This window comes from Balaenoptera borealis (genome assembly GCF_965194805.1).
Source record: "Balaenoptera borealis genome assembly, chromosome: 6".
NCBI classification, from domain to species: domain Eukaryota; kingdom Metazoa; phylum Chordata; class Mammalia; order Artiodactyla; family Balaenopteridae; genus Balaenoptera; species Balaenoptera borealis.
The window spans coordinates 69,930,680-69,942,848 of record NC_138863.1 but is presented as its reverse complement, the minus strand read 5'-3'; the positions used below and the strand labels follow the sequence as shown (position 1 = coordinate 69,942,848).

Below are 12,169 nucleotides of genomic sequence, written 5' to 3'. Positions count from 1 at the left end.
CCTTTTACCAGCATAAGTAGAAAAAATAAGGTGATTATCTTCCATCCACAACTTCATTCAGGAGGGGGAAATTAAGTAAGGCTAAATAGTCCAGCTATGTGGGATTCTCCTACACTAGGCTACCAGGGTTAATTTATATATATATATATATATATATATATATATATATATATATTAATATACTGACTGTGGAGAAAAGGGAACCCTCTTGCACTGTTGGTGGGAATGTGAATTGATACAGCCACTATGGAGAACAGTACAGAGGTTCCTTAAAAAGCAAGTGAATTAAATAAGGTATATCTTGATTTTTCCATTTTCAATAATAATAAATATCAACAAGGTTAAAATATGTGAGAATTGACTAATGATTTATGATACCAAATAACTTTTTTCTGATGAATATCAGTGCCCCCAAAATAAGTTTTTCCCTTAAGATGAAAGTAGTTTCTACTACTTGATGATAACCAGACAAGAATGTCAAATTCTGAATTATTTGTATATGTTTCTGCTATGCTTTGGGGGCTCAGCTAGAATTGCATCAATTTCTTGAATATTTAGAGATAAAGATAGACCCTTGCTTCCTCTTACTTTTATAAACCAATCTGTGGGCTAGTAGGAGATACAATCAGATAAACCCAAATTAAATAGTCAATACCTTTGAATAATCACTTTCTAGATATGCAAATTGTCGATCAGGTGATAAACCATAATTTGAAGCATTCACACTTTTCTGAAATTATGAAGAAGTTGATTAGAATACAGAAAAAATAACAGAGCCATATAAATTTGTAGTTCTACAAGAATATTGTATCATCGATATACTCCCACATATACATTCAAAGCAATGTTTTAAAAGTTTAAGTAGTACCTACTGTATACAAAGAAATTTACTACACATTAGGGGATGAGGATGTGATAAATAGGATATACTTTGTGATTTCAAGAAGCTTATAATAGTAAACTTCTAAACAAATAACATTACAATTCAGAAAATTTTATAAAAGAGATATAGCATTGCCAAAGCGTTAAATAGCAAGTGACTGAATGCAAATGATAAGATGGTTTGTTGCACAGAGAAGGAGAAATATCAGCTGAGCTTGACTCTAAACGATTACCAGGCTCTTGAAGGTAGAGAAAGTAGGAGGTCTGAGAGTCCAGGAGGACAGAAGAACATGTGCCTATGTATCATAGGACCAGTCACTGAGCCTTTATTAGGTACTGTCCTAAGCACTTTCAAATGTTACTTCATTTAATTCTTATACTAACCCAAAGAAGTATTATTATTCCTACTTTACAGAGGAAGAACCTGAGGCATGGTGAGGATGGAATAATGTGGAATCTTACCCAAGGCTCCATAACTAGTAAATGACAGAGCCAGGATTTGAACCTCAGTTTGCCTGACTCTAAGAACTGAGTTTGTACATTTTATCTCATAGGATACCTGTTCCACAGAGGAAGAAAAATGCTAGGTGATTTGAGCAGGCAAGGACAGTAATCTAGTGTGACTAGAAAAGAGAATGGGAAGATAACTGTGGTGGGGGATGGAGCTGAGAAGGCAGGTTGGGTCCAGATCAGGTGCTCAGTGTTCGGACTCTGTTCTTTGGGCAGAGGTTTCTGAGGAGGAAGATGATGGAGGATACATACCATGGTGGCATTACTCAAAATAGTGTATGATTCTCCTGTTTCAATATTATAAAATACTATATTATTATCTGTAGATTGACGAAGATATTCTTGTCCTTGAAACAAGAAGGAAAACAAAACTTGAAATGAGCTCCCTTAACAGGAAATACATTTATAACAAAGAGAAACCTCTCTCATTTCACATACTGACTTTCTTTTTCCTCTCTGTCTGGTACATATCGCCTTGTCAAATTTAAAATATGATAGTAAGTTGATGGTGGAAGGGAGGAAAGGGTTGTTTTTCTACATTACACAAAAATGCCATATTTGCTAGTAGGAGCCTTATTCTAACCAGTTCAGGGTGCTTAGGAGTAAATTTGGATTTTCTCTGTGTTACAAAGAGAATAAACCAGTTTAAAATTGTATGTTTCTTCTGCAATAAAAAAATATATATTCCATTTAGGCTGTGTTCGACTTAGTTTAAAACCTATTTTATATGCTTTTATTTTCTAAAGAGAAAATGAAAATATTCCATTTTATTTAGTGGCACTTTAGATATAAATTATATATAATATAAACAATTTAGTTGCTCTTACCACTTGTTTGATTAGACTCATTTGACAACATACTATTTTGAAAAACTATATGTAAATATCAATTTTATGAACCTTAAAGTATTTGTCTTCAAGTTAGGATTTGTTCATTTCTCAGATTATCTAGATTAACAATGCAATTTTTCTTTTGGTAAAATTCTCATGACTTCTTCTAAATAGGTGCTTATTTCCCATTCTGAAAAGCTATATCATATAATCAGCTTATTCTAACAATGCATTCTCAGATTTTACTGTTCTGCTAAAGCTACTACTGTTTTGGCATCATTACTATTGGGCAAACCCTGTCTAAATAGTTCTGTGAAAAAATGGTTTGTTGGCCACTTGACTTATCTAAATCATTGCTGATTTTATCCATTTCAACTAAGATGGCTTATGTTACCATAGAGAATTGTTGGCAATAAAAATAAAAACCAAAAATCATACATTTAAAAAAACCCCGAAAGGTAAAGGAATAATTCACTTACCTGAAATCCAGTTTGGAAAAAATGTTTTATAAGAAAATGTCCCATTTAAAATATCCTTCAGTGTGAGTGCTCTTGTTGTAATTCCTTCAGATTTATGAACTTTGGGGGAGGAGGAAACATATTATTACTTAAAAGAAGATGAATAACTCAAACGTCTCTCATCTGTTATTCCTCATATAATGAAAAGATCTGCCATTGCTAAATCCTTGTTTAACTCTTGTCTTAATAGCTCTGAGTATTATTTCCTTTTTGATAGACAAACTAATGAGGCTTAGAGAAGTAGTTTGGTTGCCTGGAAAGGAACACTGGCGGGAAAATCTCGAGGAGTGTGAAGGGGACCATGCTGAGCAGCAGGGACATTATTCTTCAGACAGTGAAGAATTTTCAGAGGTTTTTAAGAAGGAAGATGAGATGAGGTTCCAATAACTCTAGGTCTTGAAAAGCTGGGATTGCAGGCCATGCAGGTTTGACTAAAAACTTAGCCTTTTAAGCAGTTCATTGTAGTTCCTCACATATGCTTGGCTTGGATTTCTACTGATTTATCAGTGATATATTTTAGCATCCCAATTGGTCAGATGACATCATCCAGAATCCTTACCTTCAGACATCTCAAGAGAGGCATTAATGAAAGTAGATAATTTCTTATCCTGGCTAGGGGTTTTTATAAAGAGAAAATGGACCAGAAGAAAAGAAAACCACATCATCTATACAAATGATCTGGAAATTCCAAGAGTAGAGGTTTTCCATATAAAAACTAACCTAAAGTAGCTCACAAACCACAAGCAAATTTCACCTGTATTTGAACCCTCCAAAACAATTTTGTTTCAAACGTGATTTCCATTATCAGAACAAATTCATTATAGAGCCCTGAAACAGTCAGATATACCAGAAACTGTGGCAACCAACTTCCAATCCTTCTTCAATCCATATTCCTGTTCTCCACCCCTCCCACCTTACCCCTTCTCCAGGCCATCACTTACAGAACCAAAACTTAGAAAAGTGTCCTATACCTTGAATAGCATATATGAATCTGGTATTTGTTCATGTAAAAATAAAACTGTCAAAGATGAGCTTAAATTTATATCTTCCTGCTAAACACTTCCACAGCTTTCTATGACTCTTAAGATAAAGACCAAAAATGTTAGTCTGGACTATAGGCCCTAGCTGGTCTGGAATGGTCTACCTCTCCAGCCCCTTCTTGCCCCACTCTCACTACTTTGTAGACTCCAAACATCCTGGACTTTCAGTTTCTCAAATACTAATTTCTTTCTCCAGGGCTACTGAACCTCTTCCCACCCTCTCCCTTCTCCTTATAACTTCTCTTCAGCCTTTAGTGCTTAATATAAGTGCCACTTTCTCTGGGAAGCCCTTCCTGATCCCCTGGTTTAGGTCTGGTCCCCTTGTTATACATTACCATAGACCAGGTTCCCTTTTATAAGAACATTTGTCTTGGTTTGTAATCTTGTATGTATTTGAGTGATTATTTTATTCATATTTCTTCACCTCCCACTGTATTCTCAAAACAGTCCATAAGGCCAGAGACCATGTCTAAGTTTTGCTCACCACCACATCCCTAGTGTCTAGCACATAATAGGCATTTAATAAATACTTGTTGAATGAATGAATACATGAAATGAAGGATTGATGGGTGGATGGATGAGATTTGTGCCCTCTTCTTTACAGAATGGTTCTACTACTAATTTCCTATATGACTTTATAAGTTAATCTCTGGCATCACAGCTTGCTCATCTATAATATAAAGGACTGGACTAGAAAATGCTGATAATACCTTCCAATTTTACTACATTAGGTTTTGAAATTTGAGACACAACATGCTCTGTTAACCTTATAGTCACATAAATGTACTGCCATGTGATAAGGTCGAATTGACTAACTGGATAATAGCATCTTCTGCAGTTTTAACTGATTCACACTGATGTATGTATGCTCCATACTTTTGATTAGGACCATGAGTTATTTTCTTAATTTACTAAAAATTATCCTGGTAGCTATAAGAACATAAATGGCTGATGAACCCCTATGCAACGAGGCACTAAATACTTAATAACATTAGATTATTCTAATAATCATCTTTGTACAGGTTCTTTGCATCCTAAGTAAGGTTGTACATGCCATACAATTATTCATAATGAAAGTGCTTCTATTTAATTAAATGGTCTTGTGCAAAATTCATACCACTGATTTTATAATTCCCATTCTATGAAAAAAATACTACCATTTTACTGCAACAGCATTAGTATAATTGCTAAGTATTTTAATTCAATTTTATTTAACTCTCTTAAGAGTAAATTGCTATCTGTTTCTAATATAGTCAAGGGGAAATTCTAACACTATTTACAATGGAAATTATTTTCCTTTTGAGATATATTTAATTTGTATCCTCACAACCCTGAACATATAGATGAAAAAAATTTTAATTTACAGAATTCCTTTATTGTGAATACCAAGAAACTAGGTAATTGTTTTTCTTTAAACTTTTTTCAATATTAATTCAATAAATGAATATAATCTTGGTGATATCTTTTTTTGTCTACCATAAATAATGGTTTGATTATGGCTAATGACTTATATAACAGATTTTCCTACTTAAGTATCCTTGCATATAATTTTCCTTACTTGCAATTATGTTTAATTGAGAAATTCTTAGCTATAATTAATCTTCATTTTTATAGAAGGTTAAATTAAGTGAGCTAATTCAACTGAAACGTTTAGCTCTATGCTTGGCAGTCAATAAATGTTAGCTTTTGTTTTTGTCATAGCTTATCAGTAGTCTCCAAATAAATATTTTTGATCATTGTTTCTCAAACTAATTTGACCACTGGGACTTTTTTTTTTAATATCTACTAAAATCACAGTATGGGTAATGCAGTTTCAGATTAAGCTATTAGTATATATAATTAAGGTTAACTTTTATTCTAATATAATGGAATTCATCAGTTATACTTAGAACATCTTGGTCATCCTAGGGCTCCATAAGTGAAATAGTCCAATTATGATCATAAATAGGGTTAGTACTAATATCCCACATACGGATAAATAAAATTTATAAAAAACAAGAGTTTCAAATTATTTTAAAAATTCCTACTCATTTTCCTCTTTTAACATTAATAATCATGCTGATCCTTATCAGATTTCCCAAAAAGATTTCAAGGGTTAGTTATTTACTCTTTTTCACCTCTAATTTAGATTATCCTCAAAAGTTACATGAGATTATATTACTTCCCAGTTAGTCATTTATTTTAAATGGGTGCATAGTAGCTATAAATACCAATGATCTATATAGAGAACTTAACATATGTCATATTATAACTCAATATCTATAAAGCAATTTAAATATATATTAATTGTACTACTAATTACTGTAATGATAATAAGCCCCACCAGCACCAATGAAGTGATAAGGGCATATACAGAACACATCTAGAAGAGCCAGCTGTGTTTATGCGGAAATAGGCTTGTGGCACAGATTTGGGGTAGGTGATTATTCCTAACCTCACATGGGCTCAGAAGGTGTGATTATCCTGGCGTCAGGCTGGACTCAGAGTGATACCGTATCAAATGGGGAGAATTTAAATTAGGCATTCTTTTCTTCCTGCTGAAAATGACCACATGTTCATAAATGCAATAGAGTAATGTATCTGCTCTACGACGATGCTTTAGGTCACATATTAAGGGTTATAAGACATGTACTTAGAATTTCCAATCCAAGTTCTGGTTCTTTGTACCAGCCAGGACAGTGCTCGGCATACAGTGGAAGCATGATAAATATTTGTTGAATGAAAAAATAAATCAGCTGGACAGATTTTATTTTAGTTTGTTTTCACTAATTCTCCCCCAAAGATACACCTGCCCTTACTCTTTATCCTCCTATCCATGTTGTAAATTTCATGTATAATTCTACCTGGACATGCCATCATTTAAATATGTATCAAAATTTTGTCCGTGGAGTTAGCTGGAGTGCTTGTTTGAAAAGCAAGCTTCCTAGTCCTTATCTCAAATCTACTGATTCAGAATCTCTGGGGATAAGGCCCTGAGTTTCAGTTTTTACCAAGCCCCACAGGTGATTCTTCTGCAAAGAATCCAAATTTAGTGATTTCACTGAATCTATTGTACTTGGTTCAATGTTCTCCTGTGCCTGTCGGTGGAATTGCTCCTTGCTTATAAACCCCTGGTAGGTGGATGGGTCAGGCCTGCAGAGCAATTCACGCTTCATGGGCAGACTCCCCACAGCTAATGTTAATCATGGCTTTCAAGGAATGTTAATGGTCGCCTGTAATGTTTATGTCCCTAGTCAGTCCTCTTGCTCATTGCCTAGATGGACTCTTCTTTAGGTACATTCCCTCCGCTGATCCTTGAGCAGTGGAGAAAGGGCAAAGGGACTGATTCTGCCCCAGATTAGATTTAAACAAGATAACAGGGAAAGCACTGGTAGGGGAAGGGGTTATTGTTTTCTAGTGTTTTGAATGTGTGTGTGTGTGTATGTATGCATGTGTGTGTGTGTTTCTGTGTGAATCAGTATAAAATGCATCTCTATGGCATCAATCACACTAAACAAGTTCTAGTCACCTGAAAAGTATTCCACTAATAATTACTGAATGAATACGTGGATTTTCATGCCTTTTTCCAAATAATGTTTTAATGTTGAATTATAATCTTTTGATTATTTTGGAAGTTTAGTTTTGGCATCTATAATTTTTAAACTCTAAGTAGCTGAGCAGAAGTAGAAAAGAATTCTGAGAGCATCTCTCTCTTCCATACGTAACTGACACTCACTTAACACTTAATTCTTGATAGTGCCCCTATAGTCAATTTGGCCCATCTTTAGCACAGTTATTTATACACTGCAAAACACTCCGATTTACTATAGCTTAATTATTTGCATTTTCAACGTTTTAAAGCACAGCTGGAAATAATTTCAATTATGAATCCAAGAAATGACAATTCACAGAAATGATTCCCAAGTAAATAATGATTCACTCTTCTCCTAATTCTTTCTTAAAACTTTGCATTTATTCTTTATTAGGGTTCTATTTCTATTTCTGCCATTTAATTTTCTAGTCCTAAAAAAATTGCAAATAAGTATCAGAACAGAGACATCTGATGTCAGCTCTAATATTCATCATAAATTAAATGAGAAAATATGGTTTATTAAGTGCGCACACGAACGGCTGGTAGGTGTTTTTGTTCTCACTTTCATACTTGTTTTGGAACTGATGCTTATGAGGCCACCTCAACGACAGTGACATGGGCTCCCAGGCACACTGCACCTGTCTCTCTGCTGGCTCTGCAAAGATGCTGTCCTCAAATAGGCAATGTCTCCAGCCATTGCGTCAGCTCACGTTTGTTTTTGGAGTGAGCACCACAGGGGCAAATGTCGGAGATACTTGGTTGGGAAATAAACTATTTAAAACTAATATTATATTTGGGCAAAGACTGACAACTTTGAAAAAAATGGAACTGAGGTAGCTTTAGACCAGTAATAAGTGTTATAATTGACCAAGTTCTAATAAGTACCAAGCACTCTGCATGCATGGTCTCGTGAAATACTCACAGCAACTCTTTAAGTACTATTATTAACACCGTTTTACAGATTAGGAAATGGAAATTAGAGAGTTGAAGTAACTTGCCTAATACATAACAGAGCTGGGGTTTAAATCCAGCTCCATCTAATTTTAGAGACTGGGCACTTTACCACTACCTTTTGATTTAAAGTGAAAGCATACGTGTAATAAAACAAGACAAAACAAACACAAAAATAAGGTCCAGAACCAAGCAACACACAAGGGGGGTTGAATAATTATACCTCAAAATGAACGTTAAGAGAAAATGAGACAATTTGAGTTTTGTCAAAGCAAAGAGGTCGCTATAAGCTTTCAATGTCTCACTGAAGAATGTAGTAGCTCTCAGTTCTGAAAGAATTTCCCATGGTTCTCTCTACAGATGACACTGATCAACATATGTTATTCAAAGGTATTGTCAGGTTTAAGTTCATTTTGTGTATTATGTTATTGTTGTGCTATGTTAATTAGGGCTATTTTTTTCGTGATCTCTGAAGCAGTAAAGGTCATAGGGTATGGTCAACATAATGCACAAGAACATGGTAGTAAATGCCAAATATTTTGGTGACCCTGAAGATGAAAATAAACCTCATCTATATCTGAAGGCCCACTCAGTCTCCTTTGCCAGCTCATCTTCCTCTAATCTCTGCTTTAAATTGTGGTGTGGCTTATATTAGTTTTACTTGGGACCTCAGAAAGTGTCACCTTCCTCTACCATTTAATTCTCCCAGGGTTTCTATCACATATTCTTAGCTGGCTCACACCCACCCCCACTGCCACCCCTCACCCCTCACTGGATTTCTTCTCTGAGATCCAGACGATATATTAAACTTCCTCTTTAACACCTCCACCTGCATATCTCACAGGCACTTCAAAATCAGTATGTCTAATAGGTAACTAATGAGAACCTACTGTATAGCACAGGGAATTCTACTCAGTGCTCTCTGGTGACCTAAATGGAAGGAAATCTAAAAAAGAGTGGATAGATGTATATGTATAACTGATTCATGTTGCTGTACAGCAAAACTAACACAACATTGTAAAGCAACTATACTCTGATAAAAATTAATTTAAAAAAATCAGCATGTCTAAAGCTAAGAAAAAAGGAATTCCATGCTGTCCCTCCAGGTTTCTCCAAGTCAATGCAACTATCGTCCATGTAGTTCCTCAATTCAAATACCTGGGAGTTTTCCTTGACCTCCCTCTTCTTTTACTGTCTTTGTCCAGCACCCAGGTTTGACAATTCTATCTCCAAAATCTCTCTCAACTCTCTGCACTTCTACTGAACCTCCAAGGCCAAGCCATTTCTCACTAGGTAGGCTGTAATGGATACCTATTTGCTACACCTGTAATTTCATTCCTAGTATTTCATTGTGGTTTTGACTTACATTTTCCTGATGACTAATGATGTTGAGTCTCTTTTCATGAGCTTATTGGTCACTTTTATATCTTCTTTGGGGGAAATGTCTATCTTTTGTCCATTTTTTGAATTTGCTTATTTACCTTTTATTATTGATTTGTAAGAGTTTTTAAAAAATATGTTCTGGATGCAAGTCACATATCAGATGTATGTATGTGCAAACATTTCCCCCCCATTTTGTGGGTAGTCTTTTCACTTCCTTGATGATAGCCTTTGCAACCGAAGTGTTAAATTTCAAAGAAGCCCAATTTATGTATTTTTTCCTTTGTTGCTTGTGCATTGGGTCGTATCTAAGAAACCACTGCCTAATCCAAGGACAAGAAGATTTATTCCTAGGTTTTGTTTTTAAGTGTTTTATAGTTTTAGCTCTTACATTTAGGTCTTTGATACATTTTGAGTTAACTTTTACGTATGGTGTGAGGAAGTGGGTCCAACATCATTTTTTGCATGTTGATATCCAGTTGTCCATTTGTTGAAAAGACTTTCTCCATTAAATTGCTATGGCATCCTTATTGAAAATCAGTTAACCATAAATGTAAGGCTTTTACACTTATTTCTGGGCTCTCAGTTATATTTGATTGATCTATATGTCTATCCTTTTTTAAAAATTAATTAATTAATTTATTTATTTATTTTTGGCTGTGTTGGGTTTTTGTTGCTACGCTCAGGCTTTCTCTAGTTGCGGCGAGTGGGGGCTTCTCTTGTTGCAGAGCACGGGCTCTAGGCGCATGGGTTTCAGTAGTTGTGATACGCGAGCTCAGTAGTTGTGGCTCGCGGGCTCTGGAGCGCAGGCTCAGTAGTTGTGGTGCACAGGCTTAGTTGCTCCGCGGCATGTGGGATCTTCCCAGACCAGGGCTCAAACCTGTGTTCCCTGCGCTGGCAGGTGGATTCTTAACCACTGCGCCACCAGGGAAGTCCCTATATGTCTATCCTTATGCCAGTATCACACGGTTTTGATTATGTATGTAAGCTTTGTAGTAAGTTTTGAAATAAGGAAGTGTGATTCCTCCAACTTTGTTCTTCATTTTCAATATAGCTATTATGGATCCCTTGTATTTCCATACAAATTTTGGAATCGGCTTGTCAATTTCTGCAAAAAAAAAAAAAGTCATCTGGGATTTGGATAGGGATTGCATTTAATCTGCAGATAAATTTGGGGAGTATTGCCATCTTAAACATACTGTTTTCTGATCTATAAATATAGGATCTCTTTCCATTTATTTATATCTTTTTTGTATTGTTTATTGGTAATGTATAGAAATCCAATTGATTTTTTATATATTGATCTTGTGTTTTGCAAATTTTCTCAACTTGTTTATTAGTCCCAATATTTTTTAGTGAGTTCCTTAGGATTTTCTATAAACAATGTCATCTGCAAATAGAGATAGTTTTACTTTTTCCTTTCCAGTCTGGATACTTTTTATTTCTTTTCCTTATCTAATTGCCCTGGTTACAACCACCAATAAAATATTAAACAGAAGTAAGAGCAAGCATGCTGTCTTGTTCTTGATCTTAGGGGAAGAGCACTGAATCTTTCACCAGTGGGATGTTAGCTGTGAGGTTTTTGTGGATGCCCTTTATCAGATAGAGGAAATTCCTCCTATTTCTAGTCTGCTGAGTGTTTTTACAATGAGAGGGTGCTCAGTTTTGTTAAATACTTCTTCTGTGTCTATTGAAATGACCATGTAGTGTTTGTCCTTTTTTCTATTAATATAGCTTATTATAGCAATTGATTTTTGGATATTAAACCTTGCATTCTTGGGATAAATCTCACTTGGTCTTGGTGAATAGTCCTTTTTATACATTGCTGGATTTGTCTTGTTAGTATTATGTTGAGGGTTTTTCCATTTATATTCATAATAAATATTGGTCTGTAACTACTATTGGTCTGTAACTTCTTTTCTTGTAATGTTTTTGAATATTTTTGGTATCACAGCAACACTGGCCTTACAGCATGAGTTGAGAAGTGTTCTCCTTTAGTTTTTGGAAGAGTTTGTGAAGGATTGGTAATAATTCTTAAAAAGTTTGGTAGAGTTTACCAGTGAAGTCAGCTGTGCTTTGGGTTTTCTTTGTAGGAAGTTAAAAATCACTAAATCAATTTCTTCAGTTGTTATAGTTCTATTCAGGTTTTCTATTTATTCTTGAGTGAATTGTGGTAGTTTGTATCTTTCTAGAAATTTGTTCTTTTCTTCTAAGTTATCTGATTTTTTGACAGTCTTTCTATCCTGTTCCTTTGAGTCCTATCATATCAGTTTTTCTACCAAGTATAAAAACCATAATCAGTTTGAAAAAATTTTAATTTAGATACTAAGCAACCCTATTTTTTTTATTATTAGCAGGAATAAAGGTTAATAAAGATTGTAAATTATTCTGTTTTTACTACATAATTTTTGTTAATTCACAAGGATACTGAAATGAAAAATAAATTCTTTGCTCTCTATATAATAACCAATAAGTAAGTAAAAGACT

General features: G+C 34.7%; 1 protein-coding gene across 5 annotated transcripts in view; it reads right to left on the bottom strand.

Moving 5' to 3' along the window:
• FAP (fibroblast activation protein alpha) overlaps positions 1-12,169 on the bottom strand; it is a 78,799-nt gene that overhangs the window by 52,109 nt on the left and 14,521 nt on the right. For all 5 annotated transcript variants that reach the window (XR_014245548.1, XR_014245549.1, XM_082395289.1 and 2 more), the window contains 3 exons: positions 2,702-2,800; positions 1,645-1,739; positions 656-730 (listed from right to left, as the gene is read on the bottom strand). Coding sequence is in view for 3 of the 5 variants with exons in the window: in XM_082395289.1 (XP_082251415.1) it covers positions 656-730; positions 1,645-1,739; positions 2,702-2,800 (269 nt within the window). In the remaining 2 variants the exon portion in view is untranslated. The remainder of the gene's footprint in view (positions 1-655; positions 731-1,644; positions 1,740-2,701; positions 2,801-12,169) is intronic.